This window comes from Sparus aurata, unplaced genomic scaffold (assembly GCF_900880675.1).
Source record: "Sparus aurata unplaced genomic scaffold, fSpaAur1.1, whole genome shotgun sequence".
Taxonomy (NCBI): Eukaryota; Metazoa; Chordata; class Actinopteri; order Spariformes; family Sparidae; genus Sparus; species Sparus aurata.
Genome location: NW_022045104.1, coordinates 264,170 through 288,177, shown reverse-complemented (window position 1 = coordinate 288,177; position 24,008 = coordinate 264,170). Strand labels below are relative to the sequence as shown.

Below are 24,008 nucleotides of genomic sequence, written 5' to 3'. Positions count from 1 at the left end.
CCGAAATCACCTTGAGAAAGAGAGAAAGAGCTCCACTGTGCATCTAGTTTGTGTAATTATCATGTACAGCATATATGAAGTGTACAAAGATGTAGCTTCGTCTCGCTCTTCGTACGCCATCTTTCTGGAATGTCGAGGCAGTTTGTTGTTGCTGGTGACGTAAAGAGGTCAGCCGGAGGTGTTTCTGTTACCACTAGTTGAAATGGGTACAGCGCCACCTAGCGTACCGGGTATGACATGCTCCGGACAATAATCTGATTTTCTTACCAGCATGTATACTCGGACAGTTGCAGTTGTCTGGTTGAGCAGCAGAGTGGAACTCTGGCTGTAATCTGACTCTGTGCATGTAAACGTACTGACTGCTTCTCCCCTTCGCTCTGACACAAGCTCTCATGTTTGCTGGGGTCATTCTGACAGATGGAAGTCATTCTTCCCTCCCTGGTTTAAAACATGTCTGAACGACCTGGTTTCTGGTCTTCACTCAGAGGAAATACAATAAACTCTGTCCAGCTCCCACTCCAGGTTTAAGAAGATCTGGGGCGTCTTCATTTAACATGTCAGGAGCCGGGAACTGATTGTGCTTTATTTATTTATTCATTTATTTACTCTTCCTCTATGTTTGCCTTTTGTACTGTTCTTGTTTTCCATCCACACCTGGACTCTGACTCCCTCATCACAGTGGGTCTGCCTGGATCCCTCCTGGTTTCATTTCTGATCCCTTTCCTTATTAAGTGTTCTTTACCTCTATGAGTGGACGCTCTGGGCATCTTGTTAAATGCACTGACATGTGCAGTTTCTTCTCTTTGTACTGAACCTGCTGACTGTTTTTGTTTTCTAGTGTTTTTTTCTGTTTCTTTTTCTTTGTCTTGTCTTCTTCCATTCCTTGTATCTGTTTGTCTTACACGTATTATTAGATATAAAAAAGAGTCACGTGTCGATTCATGAACTCAGCACCAGAACACAACACATGCTGGTCACCATCCAGACCAGCATGTGTTCTGGTGCTGTAGTGCTGAGGCCTGTACTGTGAAGGGGGCTCAACATAGCCAGGCTTTGTGCTCATGATGCAGCTCAACAAAGCCCCGAGTCCCCAATCAGAGTTAAACGGTACTGCGACGGTGGTTATCAACTTACTTTGTCATGTCCGGTTCTCTGCTTTGTGCTCTGCGCGCGTTCACATAAAAGGGGGCGTTTGACGTCATATTATACTACTTCCGTGTGAAAATGGATCGATTCCCGGGCCACATATTTTACTCAAGATGAGCAGATTCTTATTATGCAGGACTATGAAGAATTCAAAGAAACCATCACGGCAAAAAGTATCACTGTGTCGGGATGAACAAGCAAATGTAGCTACTGTCCCTGTACAATGACAATAAAGAGCTTTCTGACAGTGAAAATAGCTCAAGCCTGTCAGATTTGTGTTTGGGCGTACACTGCCCTACAACGGGTGAAACACTGATCAGTTCATCAGTTTATTCAAGCCACATCAAAGAAATAATTAACTTTACTCATTATCTGTGACAAATAAATACTAGGTTGGCCTAATTAATATTTCATATTGCATTTTATTAAGATGTGGAAGCAGCAGTCGGACATGGCAGCAAGTTAGAGCCAAATACAAAAACATCATTCAGAGTGGTATGTAGCCGAGCTGCCCCATCATTCTGTCAGTGTGTTCTTGCTCAGATTTTCTGCATCACCAACTGAATGTAAGAAGGTTCCCGTGGCAACAAAACGAAGAGCTACACAAACAGTTTGCCCGACAGTGAGCGCACAGCTTCTTCAGTTGCATTCCTGACACTCGGCTCAATAAGTGAGTAAATGTTCCGTATTCCCTCGGCTGAAAATCTATATCGTTCACAGATAATTTCATCAGGAAATGCCAGCGGATCAGCGCGATCTCGAAGAAGCCGCTCACGTCGTAGTGCTGATGAATTATTCTTGCTCCCAGGTCCACCGGGTTCTCAATGAATGGTGACGCCATCTCCGAATGAGTTACACAGTGAAACAGCGGCGCTTTTATAGCCGATTTGAAGCTGAAACTCTGAACATAACCTGGTCGGGACCAGGTTATGAGCTAAGCATAAGTTACCATGGTGATCTAGCCGGGTTAAAAGAGAGCCACCTTTGTAGTACAGGGAAGCCTGGCTTTAGACTCAACATAGCTGCTAACACACTAAACTGGCTTCGCAGTACAGGCCTCTGGTCTGTGCTGGTTTTACAGCAGGGAGGTGACTGTCTTGTTGATTTATTTCCACATTTTATCAGTTGTTTGTTGTGTCTGTAACCGTGTTGTGTTTATAGGACACACATCAGACTGTGATGAGAAATAAAGCTTTATAAAATGATTTATATGAATTCTACATTTCTGATCTTTTCTTTTCTGAATTTTAAAAATTATTATTGTTATTATTGTTATTGTTATTATTATCATTATTGTTATTATTATTATTATTATTGTTATTATTGCCAAGTGCAAAATACAATACAAATAAACATATTCAAATGCAATCTCAAAAGTTGTTGCTTTCAGAACTGAGCGTCGCATTTCTTACATTCAAAAAGAAAAGAATATAAACAGGACAACAATAGAAAGTAAGCCTCTGGGCTGATTGTTTATCGTCAGTCATTCTGAACAGGCACACTGACGGTCACCTTCAGGACCCCTTCTCACGCATGCGCAGACGCGATCAGCTCGGAGCTCAGTCCGTCCATAGACATATATACATAGACGCCTCATTGAGCGCTGGACCGTACGTCGACGTCGCCGCCATATTGGAGGAGGCAGATCCGCCCCGTGAACTAATACGAGTCAATGGAGTGAACTTTATAAAGCTCCTTCTACAAAGTGCTATAAGTTAATGTGTCTCATTTACACATTCACACACATACGGATATATTCAGGAAACAGAGAGGAACCAAAAACAACGTCTGTAACGTTCTCTGAGGATTATAAATGTTAGCTAATCCTCATATGTTCAGTATACAGGTCGGCACCAAACCATTTTATAATGTTTTTATGAGTGTTTACAGCTGCTAATGTATGTAACGCTGTTACTGTGATGATACATGACAGTTAAATATTCAATCTGTCCATAATAACCACATCCTGACATGCAAATGAGACATCTGTCCGCCATACTGTCAACTTGGTTAATCTAATTTAACTTTATATGGACAACTGACTGCATAATATACGAATCAGAATCAGAAATACTTTATTGATCCCCGATGGGAAATTCAAGCGTTACAGCTGCTCCCATTCAAAGTCAAGAATATGCAGAAAATACTACTACTATGATTTCACTAATAATAATGATGAAAACTATATATGGTGCATATTTATAATAGTAGCCTGCTGATACTTCACTTTTTTTTTTACCATGAAATGTTATTTTATACCATATTTGTCATGGTGTGTATCTCTTCACTGCTGTTGCAGTTTCTCATCTTGATTTGCAGACTTTATTTTTGTCGCCATGATATTATTAGTCAAAAATCATAAAATGACGGTGTTTTTGATTCACACAGATGCCACATTTGCATGTCAGGATGTGGTTATTGTGGACAGATTAAATATTTAACTGTCACGTATCATCACAGTAACAGCGTAGCATACATTAGTAGCTGTAAACACTCATAAAAACATTATAAAATGGTTTGGTGCCGGCCTGTATACTGAACATATGAGGATTAGCTAACATTTATAATCCTCAGAGAACGTTGTTTTTGGTTCCTCTCTGTTTCCTGAATATATCCGTATGTGTGTGAATGTGTAAATGAGACACATTAACTTATAGCACTTTGTAGAAGGAGCTTTATAAAGTTCACTCCATTGACTCGTATTAGTTCACGGGGCGGATCTGCCTCCTCCAATATGGCGGCGACGTTGACGTATCGCAGCAGCGGGCCAACCCGCTCAATGAGGCGTCTATGTATATATGTCTATGAGTCCGTCCACAGAGCGGAGTGGAAGGAGGAGGAGCGACCGCGGCCATTTTGTGACTACAGGACGGAAGGCAGAGTGAAGAAGAAGGAGAAGAAGAAGAAGAAGAAGAAGAAGAAGAAGAAGAGGAAGAGGAAGAAGAAGGAGGAGATGATGAGTTCTACCAAGAAGGTCAGTGTTTGAACCGTGTGTGTAGCCTGTTAGCTGTTAGCTGTTAGCTACCGGACCGTCTGCAGCATCAGTGCAGGTCAGTGACGCGGTGTGACGTAGTCCCGGATGTGTCTGTTCGGACCTCGTGTCTCTCAGGACGTTTAATGAATCGATCAGACTTGATCAGTATCCAATAACAACGACTTCATCCTAGAACCAGGCCTCAGTTAGCATGTTAGCACGTTAGCACGTCCTGTCCCCTCGTCTCAGAGTCTGTTGATGTGTTTTCATGTGTAATAAAGTGTGTTATTACAGGCTGAACATATAAAATCATCATTAATGTCCCACAGTTTAATCCTGAAGCTCTTCATGTGTTAACAACAGTTAGCGGTTGCTAACGAGTGTCTGAATGAGACTACAGAGGTTGTCGGGGACATTAAACATCATCACAGTTTAATGATGAAGCTCTTCATGTGTTAAAAACAGTTAGCGGTTGCTAACGAGTGTCTGAATGAGACTACAGAGGTTGTCGGGGACATTAAACATCATCACAGTTTAATCCTGAAGCTCTTCATGTGTTAGAAACAGTTAGCGGTTGCTAACGAGTGTCTGAATGAGACTACAGAGGTTGTCGGGGACATTAAACATCATCACAGTTTAATCCTGAAGCTCTTCATGTGTTAACAACAGTTAGCGGTTGCTAACGAGTGTCTGAATGAGACTACAGAGGTTGTCGGGGACATTAAACATCATCACAGTTTAATCCTGAAGCTCTTCATGTGTTAACAACAGTTAGCGGTTGCTAACGAGTGTCTGAATGAGACTACAGAGGTTGTCGGGGACATTAAACATCATCACAGTTTAATCCTGAAGCTCTTCATGTGTTAACAACAGTTAGCGGTTGCTAACGAGTGTCTGAATGAGACTACAGAGGTTGTCGGGGACATTAAACATCATCACAGTTTAATGATGAAGCTCTTCATGTGTTAAAAACAGTTAGCGGTTGCTAACGAGTGTCTGAATGAGACTACAGAGGTTGTCGGGGACATTAAACATCATCACAGTTTAATCCTGAAGCTCTTCATGTGTTAGAAACAGTTAGCGGTTGCTAACGAGTGTCTGAATGAGACTACAGAGGTTGTCGGGGACATTAAACGTCCTCACAGCGAACACGGAGACTCATCTACTCACTAGTCCGTCTTTACAGGCCACTTTAGTTACACACTGTTCTAACTCTGACTTTAACACTTGTACATTGATCAGTTTATAGAAAACCTGGATAGTAATTGTGCAGTAAGACTCTTAGTGGTGGAGACGTTTCAGTCATGTGACCGTGATGTCGTCTGTTTGTAGCCTAGCATTAGCTTCTTACTGCTACACAGTTAATTTAGCTTCAGACATCACAGAGTGGAGTTCATCTGTGGGGATCATCTGGATCAACAGAACCTGGAGATTATGTTCTGTAAACAAACATCATGTGCGAGATTCTGACCCGGTTCAGACCGGATCAGTACTTCATCTGTGTCTGATCAGACAGAACAGACGTGAGTTCAGTTCTCTGTCACAGCAGGTGAAGACTTCATGTTGTCATCTGGTCGTCAGTGTTGAACAATCAGCCAGAACAAACAGAATCTGAGAGTTTCCTGTCAGAATGTGGATTCATGACTGAACGTCTTCAGCTTCTTGAACCACGTGAACATAAATCACAAGTTGTATAAAAGAAGTCTGTCGTCTTATTCACACAGCAGATGTTCTCCTGTGACATCACGCTGATGGTTTAAAGAATCTGACCAATCATTTTCACCTCACTGCCTCCTGATTGGTCAGCAACTGGAAAGACAACAAATAGTGAAAGTCTGAAGGGACAAATGTAAAAGCACAACAGCATCTGAGGACCCGTTAGCTTCTGTTAGACAGCAGCTAACGTTAGCATTCAGTCACTTCCATGCTAACATACTGTTGGACACATTTCTTTAAGCCTGGAGGTGAAACACGCTGCATGTAATCAGACATCATTGTTAGATAGGAAGTAGCTGAATGCTAACGTTAGCTAACGGGTTATCAAATATGATGTTTTACTTCAAAATATGTCCTGATGTCCCTCCAGGTTTCACTGTGCAGTAACTTTACAGCTGCTGCTCGACCTCTAAGTGATGAGAACAGTTTGTGAGATTCTCTTCGTTTATACGACCTGAACACAGCAGCGCTCTGAGCGCGACGGCAGAGGAGAATGGCTGTTAACCAAGGACTTTACATTCAGGGGTGTGATTCTTCCGGAGAAATACGGAAATCCGGGTTTTCCGATCTGAAAATGAGGCTCTCGTAAATCAAGCAAATGGGGGGGGTTGCTCAAGGCACGGATCAGGTATTGGTAAACATAATGACCGAACACCGCTCTCAACGTTGTTTGTGCCTCTGATTCATGTCTTCATGTCACTCTGCAAGTCGTCCATTCATTTGTCACGACTGAAGTATCAGTGTTTCTCCTGTATGCATTCTGCTGCGGGATTTTCAGCAACACCGCTGCAAAAAAAGAAAAAAGACCTTATTTCTGTAGGTTTAATATCACAGGGGGCGAATGGTGAATTTAAGTTGCACACAGTGAAGCACTGCACCCCAAGTTATCTTGAACTTGATTATTATTGTCATTACTGCTACTTGAATAATTTCTACGAGTCACCGTTTAAGTTGAGTGACTGAAATCCTCGTCATCCTATTCAAAGGCTGCAACAGGCGACTCATCGACCCGGGCTGAAGTTAGTTTCAGGTTGGATGTTCTGCAGGTGTTCACTCGGGTCCAGCTGAGACTTTACTGAGGTTCAGCCAGTGTCAGCAGCAGGAGGACGGTCAGATCACCTCCCAGAACCTCACGCTGAATCACTGGAGACTGATTTAGGGACCGTCATTAAATTACTAACATGAATATATTAATACAAAATAACTGCAGTTTTTTTAATATCTTCCATGTCATGTGACCCACTGACTTCTGAAACAGATTCTGATTCCATAAAAAATCTCTAATAATGAAGAAAATAAAGGTTAAAAAGTTCTCTAATGCTCAAGAAGTTAACATATTTTCAAGCAGCAATGTCAACTTCTACACTGTTTTGTCTCAAGTCTTAGATTCTGAATCTGAAAATGAATTTAAAAAAATAAAAAATCTCACCAGTAGTCACATGCCCCCGGACCCCCGTAGTGTTGCTGGTTACCGACTCAGAGCAACGCTGCTACAGAAAAATCTCAGGGAAACACTGACTGTTCTTAGAGTTTTGAACATGTAGGGCGAACTATTTCTTTCTTAGCTGAAGCCAACAACAAACAAAATAGTATATTTTCCTGCTTTTTTGTCCTTTGCCGATCACACCTATGACATTAAAATCTGGAGCAGCCCAATGAAGACGCTTCTCTCGCAACGTTAGCTTGTTTTACACATGGCGATGTAATTACACGGTTTGGTCACTAAGGAAACTGGTTCAAAGCCGGATCCTGGACGTTGGTCTGCGTTAGTCTAATAGCCACCAGCTAACTGTCTCTTCTGCTGCTGATAGCAGAACAGATTTGTTTGTGACTGAAGGAGGAGGGGAACTCGTATCAAAGGAATATTTCAGAATCTTCATGTTTCTGTTTTGTCATTTTAAATACATTTTTGGGTGTTTATTTGCTATCTGAAGGATTAGACAGGAAGTTGTGGGACAGAGCGAGGGGGAGACATGCAGCGAAGTAGGACCTTGTTAGTCATCAGTCATTAATACCAAACATCACCACTAGATATCAAACGAGACTCAGCCGAGAGGAGCATAATGAGAGCAGCACTACAGTCCATCAGGTCAACTGTGACACATCGTCTCTTCATTTCTCTCAACAATTAAGCTTCTTGTTTTTGTAAAGTTTAACATCAACATGAAGTAGGTGAATCTTCTACCACACCTTCTGTTTTACAATAAAAGCCTTGTTAAGAAATGGAAGGTTTCAGTCAACTAAAATGCTAAAGTGCTTTTATTTTGAATCGTTACAGGAAGTGCTGCGTTACAGTGTAATGTTGAGAGGATGAACAGGAGCAGCAAATCAAAATGCAGCTACAGAAATGATGTCGAACAGTAATGAGCTGCAGCGTTACCTGCACCAACTCGTTACTGAGTTTACTCCTGTGGACTTCAGTCCGACTAGTTTAGTGACGCTGCGTTGAACATCATTCTGTTTAATTCAAAAAACTTTGCCAATTAAAGTGTCAAAATCATAACAAGACAGGAGCATCTCCTGTGGAGCCGAGCTAATCAGTTACCCTCTGGCTCCTGCTAACGAGCAACATGCTGCTTCTTCTCTCGGAAATATCGTTTCAGTCTGTTGGCACAAAATCTAACTAATTGCAGCTCGTCCACCAAACCACCAGAACCCCATATCCAGGCTAACCTAGATATGGGGTTCTGGTGGTCCAGACCAGAGGTAGATAGAGAACTGAAGTTGAGCAGATTCAAGTAGTTTGTTAGCAAACATTTAGATAGGAGAGAATTAAATGCTGAAATAGGAAATAACTACAGATGTATGGAGACTGTAGTTGGATCTCTGCAGCTCGTTCCACCATCAGATCTCACTGACTCTGTTTCTCTCTGTGTGTTTCTGTCCAGGAAGTGAAACCACACGCCTGTGAGCACTGTGGCAAGTCCTACACAAGACTGGCCTACTTAAAGGTCCATCAGAGGATCCACACGGGAGAGAAACCATACATCTGTGACCAGTGTGAGAAAGCCTTCAACTCATCAGGTGAACTGAAGATGCACCGGCTCACTCACACTGGAGAGAAACCGTACCGCTGTGAGCTGTGTGGGAAAAGTTTCACTCAGTCGACTCACCTCCGCAGCCATCAACGCGTCCACAGTGGAGAGAAACCGTACTGGTGCGACCATTGTTGGAGATTCTTCGCTTCGTCAGGTGAACTGAAGGTTCACCAACGCAGACACACTGGAGAGAAACCATACAACTGCGACCTTTGTGAGAAAGCTTTCACCACATCCGGTCAGTTAAAGATTCACAGAAGAGTTCACACCGGAGAGAAACCATACAGCTGTGACTACTGTGACAAAGCGTTCACTCAGGTGTCTGCGCTAAGTAGCCATCAACGAGTTCACACTGGAGAGAAACCGTACTGGTGTGATCAATGTGGGAAAGCTTTTGCTAATGGGAACAATCTAACACTACACCTCCGTGGGCACACTAAAGAGAAACCGTTCAGTTGTGACCAGTGCGAGAAAGCTTTCACGTCATCGAGCGATTTAAAAAAGCACCAACGCTTCCACACTGGAGAGAAACCGTTCAGTTGTGACCTGTGTGGGAAAGCTTTTGGTGCATCAGGTGAACTAAAAGTCCACCAACGTGTCCACACGGGAGAGAAACCGTACAGCTGTGACCAGTGTGGGAAAACCTTCTCTTACAGCAGTTCTGTCAAAGTCCACCAGCGTCTCCACGCTGTACCCACGTGAACAGTTAGGAGAGCCAAGTCTGCTGTTTCCTGTTTCCTGGTGACAGATTCACTTTAAACCTTCTCTCACACAACCAGCTGCCAACGGTCTGATTCTCTGAGCGTATCCTGTCCTTTCACCAGTGTTGGCATGTTTTCTGTGTTGTGTGTTGTGAATCAGTTTAATCTGAATCTGATGTCACTGCTGGAAACTTGTTACAAGGAGGAACAAACAGTCCAAGATGTGGCTTAACGAACAAATCTGACGATGCTGGTTTTGAGATTGGACACCTCAAGATTATGAAACACTTCACATACATTTAAAGACTCTAATGACATTAATGTAAGTGGGATCTCTGCTTATTAATTCTCAGTAGTATAGGGTGGATTAACATTTAAATGTTGAAGGTCTGAGTCACCAGGTAATTATTATTCTAAGTTCCTCAGAACTTAGTTGATTGATGAAAAGTCCAGTTGTCTACGATACAGCACTTAGACTTTCCATTGTAATGTTTAGTATTTTAATTTTAAATGCATCAAGTATGTACTAAGTTAGCTGAATGGCAGCTTGGTGCTCCTGGATCCTGGGCAGAACCTTTCTCCACAGGGGAACATTGAGATGCTTTAATCTGGAGTCTCTCTGTGGAGCTGAGGGAGTGAACACACACAGTGACCTCTGACCTCAGGAGCTGAAGGATGTCTCACTCCAACAACCACAACCAGAAATTATGCAGGGTTCTCCCCAGACTGTGGAATAACGGCGCTGCGCCGCTATACTGCTAGCTCAGCGCCACTATACTCATTTTCAAATTAAGGGTGTTTATTTCCTAAATCTTTAATGATATGCAACGTGACTGCATCCGTAACCGCTGTCCACCGGGACCTTTTCTTCTCATACGGGACACAATGATTAAATGATTCTGCTAATGTTAGCTTCTTTATAGCAGGTGTTTGTGGGCTGCAGCGGTCTTCTTGTAGTGAACAAGTGTCCCACTGTGATATGTGCGTCTGTTTGAGAGGCTCAGATAAATGTTCAGCGGACCGTGGTTTGTTCGAGGTCCGACTCCACAAAACCAAGCTACTAACGAGACAGTGCTGTTTTAGGAACGAGCTCTTGGTTCACTGCATGTTGTTGTTTGTTTCTCTGTGGAAAGTCAATGCGGGGGCGGAGCCCACTATGAACTACGGGAGCCAATGAGGAGCAGCGGAGGAGCAAGTTAAATTTAAAAATCGATTAACAAAGAAACTGATCGTGTGCATGATGTCACATTGCTCTCTCATGAGTTTTGGTAAAAATGTAAAATAATTGAGTGATATTATGTGTTAATGTAGATGTTGTCTTATATCATTCCAATCTAATGTTTTTATTTTGTGTTACTTGATGAATTCATATTAAATCTCTTTGTGCTTCCGCTGGTTCTCAGGATTCGTCACATACTGACAACAGAATGAGTCTGTTTGTTTGAACATTAACGTCCATCATTCTACTATATAATACTACAATACTAATTATTTCCCTGAAAGACAGAAGCCAGTTCTCTCTCCTCACAGGGAGGCTAATCAGTAATCAATATGTTCCCTCAGAAGGGGATCAATGACTGTAAGGTGACATGTTGACCCTCCGGTGACGAAGCCTCACTTCTCTCATGGCTGTCGACCAAACACAAAGCTCCAGAATCAACTCTGAACTGAGAAGAAGTAATGGATCGATTCCTGAAAGTCACGAGCAGAACAATCATTAGCTGTACTCTTGTTTCTCAGAGAACACGTGCTGCGTTCATCATCCTGGTGACGAGCGACTGGCTGATTCTCTGAACCTACAGTGGTCATCCTCTGACTGTCACCATGGCAACTGTCCCTCAGTCAGCTGATGATGAAACGGACCATCATGTGTTCTGAGAGCCGATTCTAACACGGTCTTTGTTTTACTCATTCAATAACTGTGCTTTTTGTTTTGTCCGTCAGAACATTGATTCTTTAATTAATTCAGTCCAGTTGTATAAATGTATTGATGCTTAGTGGTCCTGATTCCTCCATGTCCTGTAGAAGTCAAATAAACATCTTGAATGAAGTCGTGTTTGTGTTTTCCTTCATGACAGATGGAGGTCAATGTGAACAAGATGTTCAAGGTTCAGATATAAAACTGTTTCATGTGATTTATTAACTTACCTGCAGGAGTCTCGATCAGATCATAGAACTCTTTCAGGATGATGTAGTGAAAGAAGTAGAGTCACCGTCAGCAGTTCTGTTGAAAAAGCTGTTTTTGTTCGGTGTTGGTGGATCGAGTAGAAGTGTGTTCTGAACAATGTCTTTAGGTCCAACACAAATATATCTTGTGTAAGTGAAAGTATTTAAAGTGATCTTATATAATAAACATGATAAATGTCAGATACATTTAATTAGAGCAGTAATGTGACGCGGCTCGTCTTTCTGTTACAGAATGAGCAGCGATCTATACGTGAGTATGTATGTTATGACACTATTTGCTATTAAAGGGTTTATGAGATTAAAGCTTTGCAGTTTAATATTCTGCACATATACAAAGTTAGCGTTATGGTTGTGAGCGAAAGAAACAGGAGTGTGATCACCTCGCCAGCACAAATGCAAAACTCATTTATGGTTTGAAGTGAGATTTTGTTCAGTGAAAACGAGGCAAACACTGAGGACTGAACCAGAGCAGGTCCAGATCACCACATCAAACATCCCAGACCTGAAACTGAGAAGGACCCACAAACCAGTTGTTTGTATCCTGAAGAACACGTTCTCACCTGCACCTGTTGTATTATGTTATCAGGGCTGATTGCATTCCGGCGCTGTGCTGGATCTCCGGCATACCAGTGTGATTGAAAAAAAAAAAAAATCATGTTTGCCCAGAGATCTAACATACAGTTCTCTGGATCTAACAGAGGTGCAACTTTCACTCAATCACACTAACGATAGGTCTACTAGCCAATCAGAAATACGGTGGGGGCGAGCCTTGGCCAAACAGATATTCAGAGAGCAGTCGCTCTAGGTGCTGTTTCCATACTGGCAACGCGCAGTACGGAAAACCAATATTTAATCGAATCGATATTGAATCCAAATGCAACCTAAAGAGTTGAAACTGAATCGAATCACGAGGTTCTTAACAATACCCAGCCCTGACAGAAGAGGTGGGCAGCGATAGAAAAGCCCTTTGGGGACTGGTGCTACTGTAATATTGGCTCACATTGGGTTTGTTTATCTCATGTCTGAAAGTTGGCATCGTCCCCGCCCCCAGTCAGCATGGAAAAAAGTTCAGGCTCAGTACTTTTTTGCAATCACCCCTGTATTATATGTTCTCTTAAGTTGTATATGTCCCACACACTCCAGGCCTGTAAGGCAGCTCTGTTTGAATTGTGTGCATAAAATGTTGAGTTGTAAATCACAGAATATAGACATTATATATAATATTTATGTTTTTCTTTTTTTATGTTCCAATTCGGAACCTGTTATTTCCATTTAAAATTTTAAAAGGGTTCATTGAGCAGGTTTGTTCTTCGTATAGAAACCTACAGGCTGCCTTGTGGCGTTAAGTAACTGTTGCAGCTTTATTTAACTTCCAGGAAAAGAGAAAAAGCTGACGCTGTACATGTTGACGGCATCACGCGGTCGGCCGGACTGAGGGTCGCAGGAAGGAGGCGTCATAAACAGAGAAACCCAGGAAGAGTCACAGGGCAAAGAGCAAACACAGAGCTGAGGACCAGCATGTGAAGGGTTACATTCTGGGAGGCATGTTCTTCTGAGGGAACGTATTGATTACTGATCGACTTCTTTGTGTGGAGAGAGACTAACTTCTGTTGATTAACTGTGGGCTACAAACCTACAAACTGGAATCTGTTGACATATCGTGAAAACAAACAGAACAACAAACCCTTTATTATCTCATGATTGAACAGTGCAGCACATCATGACTGAATAATTATACAGGTTTAGATCAAATACACTGAAATGATAATGACATTATTTTATATCATCCTGTTAAAAATGATCAAACTCATCAGATAGTGTATCATGTAAGTGATCAGACTTTGAAGCAGAGTTATAGTTTCATCATATCTTAGATAAACATATAAATATACACAAACACACACACACACACACATTCATGTTCTGAGACAGTTCTGAGAGTTTCAGACCTTTATGGTGAGTAAAGACATGTGGTGAAGTTATGACTAGAGAGGATGATGAGTGGTTGACAGGCCATCCAGGCTGGTGTCTCTGAAGCGGTTATTCCTCCATCGGTGGTGGGACGAGGCTGGACGTGTTCGTCATTGACTCTGTGTGTCTGTGTGCAAACGTCTACAGTGAGAATTTAGTTGCTTCTTATAATCGTCTATTCAACCAGCTACATGTCGCCCTGTCAGATCAACAATGTCAGTAATAGAACAGTAGCAGAGAGAAAGCATGTTAACATTCAGAGTTTTTTGTTTACAGAGTCGATGCATCTTAAAATACAATAGGTAAACAACTAAAAAACAACAACGCTGTAAAACCAGGTGACATGGGCTCTGAACAACAAAGTGTGTGATGATGGCAGGACTCTAGGATGTGTGGGGGATGGCCAGTACGTAGCTGTAACCATACTTTTACATGCTGTTAAGAATATAGAGTTCCAGTTGTCCAACCATCAGTTTGTAGAGAAGTTAAAATTATGCTTACATCAGTCAGGGCGCTGGGACAGACTCAGGACGACACAGTTAGCTCTGCTCTGAAAAACGTTCACAGCTTCATAGTGTGAGTGCGTTGGTGTACTTTAAGGGAATAACTCTGAGAGAAGGTTTTCCCACACTGGTCACAGCTGTAGGGTTTCTCTCCAGTGTGAACACGTTGGTGGATTTTTAAATGAGCTGATGTGGTGAAAGCTTTCCCACACTGGTCACAGCCGTATGGTTTCTCTCCTGTGTGAACACGTTGGTGAATTTTTAAATGAGCTGATGTGATGAAAGCTTTCCCACACTGATCACAGCTGTGCGGTCTCTCTCCAGTATGGGTGCGTCCATGTTTTCTTAACTCGCCTGATGTATTGAATGCTGTCTCACAGTGGTTACAGCTGTAAGGTCTCTCTCCAGTGTGAACACGTTCATGAACCTTTAACACACTTGATGTAATGAAGGCTTTCCCACACTGATCACAGCTGAATGGTTTCACTCCAGTATGGAAGCTGTGATGCTTTCTCAGGTCACCTGATGTAGTAAAAGCTTTTTCACAGTGCTCACAGCTGTATGGTTTCTCTCCAGTGTGAACACGATGGTGGACTATTAACTCACTCGATGTGGTGAAGGTTTTCCCACACAGATCACAACGAAACGGTTTCTCTCCAGTGTGGAACCGTCTGTGTTTTTTTAGATCGCTTGAAGTCGTGAAAGCTCTCTCACACTCGTCACAACTGTACGGTTTCTCACCCGTGTGAAAGCGTTGATGAACAGTTAAATTCATTCCATTAGCGAAGGCTTTCCCACACTGGTCACACCAGTATGGTTTCTCTCCTGTGTGAACGCGTTGATGGCTGATTAGTTGAGATGTCTGAGAGAACGTTCTCCCACACTGGTCACAGCTGTACGGTTTCTCTCCAGTATGGACACGTCGGTGGACTTTTAACTGCCCTGATGTAGTGAACGCTTTCTCACAGTGATCACAGTTGTATGGTTTCTCTCCAGTGTGACCACGTTGGTGGACTTTCAGTTCTGTTGATGATCTGTAACATTTCCCACACTGCTCACACCTGTATGGTTTCTCTCCACTGTGCACTCGCTGGTGACTGTGTAACTGAGTCGACTGGGTGAAGGATTTCCCACACAGCTCACAGCGGTAGGGTTTCTCTCCAGTGTGAATGCGTCTGTGGTTTTTTAGTCCTCCTGATGATGTGAAGCCTTTCTCACACTGGTCACAGCTGTATGGTTTCTCTCCTGTGTGAAGTCTCTGATGAATCTTTAAATATCCCGACGATGTGAAGCACTTGTCACAGTGCTGACAGGGATGCTGGTTCGGTTCCTGTTTGCTTCTCTGTTTCTGTAGCAACAGACAAACACAGAAGACAGACTGAGTGAGATGTCAGCTAATTATATGCTTTGTGATTAAGTGATTTAGATCAGTTACACTTATCAATATCAGAAGCATTTAGTAAAGTATTTCAATGTAAACAGATTTTGGTCGATGAGTGAATCAACGAACAGAAGACATAATAACTTTAAGAGAAGTTGACGTTTCAGACCAAAAGTACCAACAGAATACTTATTTTTATGATTTTCCTGTTTTCCTGACTTGTTTCCTTACGTTTACATTTTACAGCATTTAGCAGACGCTTTTTGTCCAAAGTGACTTACAAATTCTTTCACATTCACACACTGATGGCGGAGGCGGCCATGCAAGGTGCCATCTGCTCATCAGGAGCAATTTGGGGTTCAGTTTCCTGCTCAAGGACACTTCGTCATGCAGCTGGGATTCAAACCAGTAACTTTACAATTCCTGGACGACCCGCTCTACCTCCTGAGCTACAGCCGCCCCCTCTGCTTCCTGACAGTGTAGATGAGCCACACTGTTCACCAGATATGTCTGACAAATGACTTCATTTTGTGCTCATCCGCCCAGCTTGGCTTAGATGACGTGTGGCTCCTTTAAGAAACGAGTTCGGGTCAGGAATCAGGCCGGGCCCGTCTCTGCTGACCCGTCACACCTCGACACAAACTCTCCTCCGTCTGCACACCAAGATGACCAGAACAGAAACTGTTGTTCCCCCAACTGTCGGTGTGCAGTCACCTCTTCACACACTGTTCCTTCTTTCACTGTAAACACTGTTGGACATTCAACAGCTGCACTCGAACAACTGAGTCTTAATGTGTCTGTAATTTCTTCTCTATTAGAATTAAAGTTTAAAAGTGTTCCAGGTCCAGTTCCACCTGCAGCCCTGTGCTCCATGTCATCCTCTCTCATGTCCCGTCACGAGAGAACAAACCCGAGTCACAGTCCTGGTTTGTGTTGACGCTCCACAGTAAAGCTGGTTCTGGTTCTGGTTCTGGTTCTGACGGCTGCTCTGAGGTCAGACAGCTGGTGTTGATCCGAGTTTGTTAGAAGCAGTAAATGTACAGAACACGATACAGAACCAGACCTTCTCTCTGTCACAGCTAGTTACTGATGTACTGAGGATGTTGATATTGGCAGGAGAGCAGTCTGATTACATTAGTAATAGATTACATTGGTAATAGATTACATCTGTTAACAACACATCAGCCTCCGTCACGCTGACGAAGCTGCTGTCGAACGTGTTCACAGAGGCGGGAAACTAAACTCTTTGTGTCAGAGATGAAATAAACCAAAGTTCTGTTCACTCAGGTTCTGTTCTGAGCTTCCTCTGCACCACAGTTAGTTACTAGTTACTTTACAGATTACTTAATAAAGTATTCTGATTCTGACTTCATTGGGTCGTTAACTATGACGAGTTACTAATCAGACTGACAGAAGCTGAATATCGATGATGGAAGTGAGGTTCTGGTCTGGTTCTGGTCTCTACATTTATCTGCAGCTTGTCATCTTGAGACAACCCGGGTGGTACCACCTGGGCTGGTACCGGAGCAGGTCCAGAGCGAAGGTGAACTTCCTGTCCGACTTCCAGAACATCTGAACGATCCTGTTGTTTGACCCGTCAGATGGTGAATAATTCACTTTGTGGGTCAAAAAACAGGAAACGTTCTGATGAGGAGAAACACACCTGAATGTTTTAATAGACGACGAGACAGAACCAGGTGTTTGGACCGAGACCTCAGGACGTCTGCAGCATGTTTGAGAAACAGGACATACAGAACCTGAACCAGAAGTTTTATGTGCTGAAGACTGAAAGAAGAAAACAACACTGACTGTCAGTCGGTGTGACAGATGAAGTCACGTTTCTGTTCTGACGGGATGAACGAAGCTCCGCCTCCAACACTGCGTCCAGGTTCAATGTGACGTCTTTGTCTCTGCTTGTGTTGGTTCTGATTGGACAGCACCGGTCCACCACAGCGACACTCATCGTTGTGTAAAGACGTTTAGGACATTTATCAGTAATTACATCAACATCAATCAATCACACTAGTTCATACATTCACACACTGATGGTGGCGACCAGCACACCAGAACCGGTCTGAGGCCCAAAGACAGGTCAACCCTCTGACATCACGGCGCTGCCTCGACTCCGAGTCACAGCCACTGAACACACTGTTTTCTGTCTGTCTGAGCCGAGTTTGTTATTCACACACTACACACAGACACAGAAGCACCTTCAGACGCCGCTCGGGTCACGCTGTCCTCCAGCAGGATGCATGATGGTCTGTAATGTTTGGTTATCAGGATGCATTGTGGGAAACACGTGGCTGCATCATTCACAACCCTGTTCGAGTCGTTGGGCTTCATCTGTCTCTTTGAGTTTGTAACATTAATGTTTGTTTCATCACAGGGTCTCTCTGATCTCAGCAGGTGTCTCAGGTGTTTACGTTACCATGGTAACACAGAGGAAGAGATGAGTGAAGACTTCAAACACTCACCTGCTGACGAGAACTCGTCATCGTCGTCATCATCATCATCCTCCTCTCCTCCTCTCCTTCTTCTTCTTCACTCTGCCTTCAGTCCTGTAGTCACAAAATGGCCGCGGTCGCTCCTCCTCCTCCTCTTCTTCACTCCGCTCTGTGGAGGGACTGAGCTCCGAGCTGATCCCTTCTGCGCATGCGTTCTGCCTGTCAGAGAAGGTGACCGACACTGTGCCTGTTCAGAATGACTGACGATGAAACGGTCAGTCATTCTGAGCAGGCACAGCGGAGGTCACCTTCCCTGACAGGCAGAGCGCATGCGCAGAAGGGATCGGCTCGGAGCTGCTCGGAGCTCAGTCCCTCCACAGAGCGGAGTGAAGAAGAAGAGGAGGAGGAGGAGGAGGAGGAGGAGCGACCGCGGCCATTTTGTGACTACAGGACTGAAGGCAGAGTGAAGAAGAAGAAAAGAAGAAGAGGAAGAAGAAGGAGGAGATAATGATGAGTTCTACCAAGAAGGTGAGTGTCTGGATGTGTAGCTGCAGTGAAGTTGGTCTCAGGCTGGTGTCGGACGGAGCCGCTCCGGGTCAGCACCGTCAGGCGGAGCCGGTACCGGCAGTCAGAGGTTCGGTCAGTGAGCTGCTGAGCACCGGGAGCTGCTCGGGCTGTCTGTCTGTCTGTCTGTCTGTCTGACTGACCGACAGACAGACAGACAGACAGACAGACAGACAGACTCCATGTTATTTAAATGACAGCTGCAGCTCTCTGTCTCTGAGGAGCAGACGTGCTGCCTCACAGCAGACCAGACTCCGTTACTAATCCAGTGATTTTAAGAGTTGTTGCATCGTGAGGAGACTCTTGATCCACCGTGTGAAACAGTTCTGGCACGTTTTAACTTCTTTCTGCCTTCTTGTGAATTCGGCATTAAGTATAACACATTAAGATGTTTCTGTCCTGGTAGAAAGCGTCAGTTTCATCCCAGCATCACTGTGGAAGCCTGTGATGTCAGCCAGTGTGTGAACTGTAGTCTTATTTACCTGTTCACCTGATCAGACCTGCAGCCCTGAGTACAGGTGCTCTGAACATGAGGTCATAAACATACAAACAGTGAGCTAATCCATCAGTTCAGGTGATTATAGGAAGCTGTGAATCACATGTTCTGTGTAGCATCTTCTGATTGATCTCAGCTGATCATCATAACAGGACCTGATACAGACACAGACACCACAGTGAAAGAGCTCATTACTGATCTGAGGTCAGGAAGGTCAGGAAGGTCTCTTGGATCCATCTCACAGCAGCTTCAGGTCCAACATCATCAGTACAAACTGTCAGTATGAAGTTCAGGACACAGTCGTTTCTCCATCAGGAAGGAAACTAGCTGAGCTGAGCTGATTCTGTGGAGGAGCGTTAAGATCCATCCAGAGGACGATCAGAACCTCCAGACGGACATTTAACCTCATGTCAGAATCACTGTCTGTATGTTTCTGATCTCATGTTCAGACGACCTGGAACATTTAATAACTGGAGCAGGTCACGTGACTGCAGCGCTTCTATCTGTAGGTTTGATCTGTGATCAGAGTTCTTCTTCTTCCAGCTCGTGTGTCAGAATCAGTGTGGTTGGAACTTCCTGTGCTGTGGCGGCCATGTTGGATCTGACTGCAAACGATGTCACAGTTTCTCAGAAACGTCTTGTAGGATAAAATGAAGTGATGACACTTTATGTCCAGAGGTCAAAGGTGACAGCAGCCACACGTCCAGGAAGCTTCTGTGTTCTACATCTCGTCTGTCGTCGGGTTCTTATAAACTCACTGTTTCACTGTCACTGGTGTACCGGATCAGAACCTGCAGGGTGGAGAGTAAAGTTTGAGTAAACTTAGAGAGTAAAGAGAGTCTGTGTGTGAAAATAAAACAGATTGTGTTTGTGAGGTTGAAGAAGTCGTTTCAGTCGAGCTCAGCTGGGACTAAAGGGTTCGTTAGAGACAGAACCAGACGTCTGGTGTCCTGTTGGGTCCACAGCTTACTGATGGACCAGAACCACTGACCTCTCTGTTGTTGCTGTTGTTGGTTTGATACGTTCACATTTCACCAGATATCCATCGGCACTTTTCTCTGTAGTTGAACACAAAGAACTCTCAGTTGTACCAGTTTGAATCTTTCACTTCTACACACGAAACATTGTGCTTCGTAACAACTACAGAAGTTCTGGTACCGTTTCTTTCTCTCCGTTAGCTCGACTTTTAATAACGACCGACACCGAGTCTGATACCGTTGTGTGTTTATATTGTCAGCTGTTTTTACTACATGTCTAGGAATAAATAATTCCCTCAAAACTTACAGTGTCCGCTATTTTTGTTATTTTTATAGGTTTTCTTTACAGTCTTTGTGAAATTCCTCTCGTTGTTTGAATGAAGTTTCCAAAGTTTGCTGCTGCGTTTTCTCCTTGACGCTGCTGAAGTCCTCGTGACCTTTACAAGGTCGCTGGTGTTGAAACTGTCGACACACCTGTCCAGACTGCAGCCCTGCATACTGAACATGCTGCTGCTCACCTGTTCACCTGCTTACCTGCTCACCTGTGGGGGTAACAACAGCAGTTTCCAGGACAGCACAGTTTCAGCTTCCTGTGGTGAAGAATTGATATCTTTATTTCAGCAGCTTCGTTTCTTTACTGCACATAAATAGAAAACTCTGCAGTAAACAGCAACTTTCAGCTGCTCCTGCTGCATTCATCAGGGGTTCTAAAGTCCTGAGACTTCGTGTTCTGCTCACCAGCCTGGTGCTGTAAGAATTCATCTCACAGAACCATCAGAATGTTCTGCCTCTCCGGGCTCACAGTGTAGTTTTAACCAATGGATCATTTTGAGTTCTGACCCGTGGAACACTTGCTGAAGCTGGTCAGTGTGTCGCTGGTTGCATGTGAAGGCTGTTGATAAGCCACAGATGCAGTTAACAGTTAAAGTGTTCTTGTCCAGGCCCGGTGGATCTTCTTGGTACCGGATGGCAGGATGTCCATTGATTGGTCCAACTGGAACATTGTGGTTAATGTTAGAAACGGGCCGATTCAAATGTCTTCCGATACTCAGCTGCTGACACAAGGGCTGTTTTCATATTGATGTCATGACTGTAGAGAAAAGTTCTGGACGGGAGTCTGGACCTGGACTCTTGGTGGTCCGACGGGCCGCAGATGGTGTTTGGTCATCAGGTGTGATGAGGAGCAACGTCTGCTGCCGGTTTGTGTCTTTTCTCCTGGAACTCTGTCACGTGAAACTTCCACTGGCTCGTCATTAAACTGGTGGTTCTGTACGACCCAAGAGAACCTCCACCTGTCAGCAGACTGGGTTCACACACATCACACACTGTTTTATTGTTTCTAGAATGAAATATCTCCAAACTAAGATGTTGTTAACAAGCTGCTCACTGAGCTGCAGAGAGTTGTTGTCCTGTCTGTCTGATCCGATGAGTTATTGGTTTCTGTATCAGACCCGGTACTGATACAGGACCGGACCTCGCCCGTCTTCAGTGACACCTCACTCACCATGTTGTGTTTCTCTCTCTGTCTGTCTTCTTTAGAAACAGAGGAGACGCCCGGAGCAGAAACCTCAGCAGTGTCAGCTCTGTGACAAAGTTCTGGCAACATCTGGATCTCTGAAGGTCCATCAGCGGCTCCACAGCGGCGAGAGACCGTACGGCTGCGACCAGTGTGACAAAGCCTTCACCTCATCGGGAGAACTCAGGAACCACAAACGAGTCCACACCGGAGAGAAACCCTACCGCTGTGAGCTGTGTGGGAAGAGCTTCACGTCTTCCACTCGTCTGTGCAGCCATCGCCGCGTCCACACTGGAGAGAGGCCGTACTGGTGCGAGCAGTGTGACCGGACCTTCACGTCATCCAATCAGCTCAAGATCCACCGGCGAGCCCACACTGGAGAAAAACCATACATCTGTGAGTTCTGTGAGAAAGCCTTCACGACATCAGGAATCCTGAAAGTCCACCGCCGGGTCCACACTGGAGAGAAACCGTACAGCTGTGAGCACTGTGGGAAAGGTTTCTCTCAGTTATCTCTGCGGATCAGCCACCAGCGTGTCCACACCGGAGAGAAACCCTACTGGTGTGACCAGTGTGGGAAGTCTTTCTCTAAGGGAGATAACTTGACTGTTCACCAGCGTCTCCATTCTGGACAGAGACCATTCAGCTGCGACCAGTGTCCCAAAGCCTTTGTGTCCTCAGGCGACCTCAAGAAGCACCGCCGCATTCACACGGGAGAGAAACCGCACAGCTGTGACTTCTGTGAGAAAGCTTTCCACACGACAAGTGAACTGAAAGTCCACCGACGCGTTCACACGGGAGAGAGACCGTACAACTGTGACCAGTGTGGGAGAGACTTCGCTCAGCTTTACTCCCTCAAAGTTCACAAACGCACTCACGCTAAAGCTTTGTGAACTGTTATTCAGAGCTACGCTCACTGTTTCCTCCTGTTTCCTCCCTCCAGGCCTGAGAGCTGCTGTCTTATACTCAGTGTCGGTACATATGAGAGGTGTGATGATGCACTTAGCTAATGAGACGATATTGGGTTCACAAGAACAGGCTGATATTTCACCACTACTTTAAGAAAATTTATGGCATAATATGACTAGAGAAAGCATCTTATATTCAGTCAGAAGTCAGACAATGCAGAACAACACTGGTCCATGTTGAAATCTGTTAACTAGTGATCATTAAGGACAAACAATAGCGCTGTGAAAGGTTTGTCACAGACTCAACTTGACTGTCTTCTCTCCTGTAACACTAACAGCCTCCACTGTGGTAAGTGTCAACATGTGACGTGACATGAAGCACGAAGGAAGCAGGTCGAATTTGACTTCAAAATAAGAGCTTTACATTGCACCCCAGTGGAGTTTAGAACTGGGTTCTTAGCGGGGGGCTTTTAATTTGAAAGTAGTGACCGTTCCTAGCTTGCGGACACAACAACAAGCTAACACAACCAAACAGCTACGGAGACCGAGGAGAAGCTAGCATCTCCTGGATCTCAGCAGCTGTCCAGTTGTTCATCTTAATGTCCGCGGATGAAGTGATGGACTGACTGCTGTGATCAGCTGTTTCCTGGTTTTAAAACTCCCCGGCTGTGGGTCGCACAACAGTGCAGGTCATCCACACCTCCGCCCACCTCACACAGAGGCCGGCACACTGCCGACTAGTTTTTAGATAGCAGGCGAGGCGGAAATAAGTGTTCCCTCTGAGGTGGAAAATCGGCGGACCACAACAGACCCCCGATTTGTCGCCCTCTGTCTAAAACTTACTGCACAGTATAAAAACGTCTTAAGTTTTTCTTTGTTAGTTCAAACCATAATCACAGTTTGACTGTCAAAGTACAAACACGGACCGACCGACCAACACAACACTGAGCTGACGCTGACAGCTGCTCAGGCTGTTTCCTGCTCGCTGCTGTTCGTCTGTTACAAACTGATATCACAGAAAATTTAACCTCCACAAGAATCACGTCACGTCTTAATATCACGAGTGCTCGTCACCCCTTTTACATTTTGTATGATAGCCAACAGGAATATTTCATTCTTTAAGGTACAATTTGTCCGAATTACAGTTAATATATTTAAGAGAAACTAATTTGTAATGAAAGCAACAAGATCTTTTTAAATTATTCCAAAGAAGTCTGTGTTGCAGATATATCTACTGAAGTTAGCATGCTAACAGCTAGCCCTGATCTGTAGGCTCTCGACCATTAGCCCCACAGCTAGCTGAGCTAGCGAGCTAATGACAGCTAGCAGCATTGGTGATATCGTGTTGACTTTTTATCTGCAGCATTAATTCTCAGAGGCGGATAATTCTTACATGTAGCTCATTCATCAGCACATCACCAGCCGTCTGTTGGAGGGAAGAAGGAGGGATGGATGTCTTATTCTGAAACGAGTGTCCACATGTTAA

At 44.2% G+C, this 24,008-nt stretch overlaps 2 protein-coding genes across 3 annotated transcripts; one reads left to right on the top strand and one right to left on the bottom strand.

The window, feature by feature from the left end:
- The first annotated feature begins 3,959 nt into the window (after positions 1-3,959).
- Positions 3,960-22,984, top strand: LOC115577611 (zinc finger protein 420-like). The gene is made up of 4 exons (XM_030410487.1): positions 3,960-4,120; positions 8,725-9,532; positions 17,601-17,611; positions 21,719-22,984. The coding sequence occupies exons 1-4, from the start codon at positions 4,100-4,102 to the stop codon at positions 22,505-22,507; spliced, it is 1,629 nt and encodes a 542-aa protein (XP_030266347.1). The 5' UTR covers positions 3,960-4,099; the 3' UTR covers positions 22,508-22,984.
- On the bottom strand, positions 13,424-18,214 carry LOC115577610 (zinc finger protein 271-like). 2 transcript variants are annotated; one of them, XR_003983230.1, is made up of 3 exons: positions 18,092-18,214; positions 14,235-15,584; positions 13,424-13,860 (listed from the first exon to the last, which is right to left on the bottom strand). XR_003983230.1 is itself a non-coding variant. In XM_030410485.1 (2 exons), the coding sequence occupies exons 1-2, from the start codon at positions 18,128-18,130 to the stop codon at positions 14,295-14,297; spliced, it is 1,329 nt and encodes a 442-aa protein (XP_030266345.1). In that variant the 5' UTR covers positions 18,131-18,214; the 3' UTR covers positions 13,424-14,294. The 2 variants fall into 2 exon arrangements, 1 of the variants encoding a protein (XP_030266345.1); XM_030410485.1 differs by having other exon boundaries at positions 13,424-15,584.
- Positions 22,985-24,008: the final 1,024 nt, after the last annotated feature.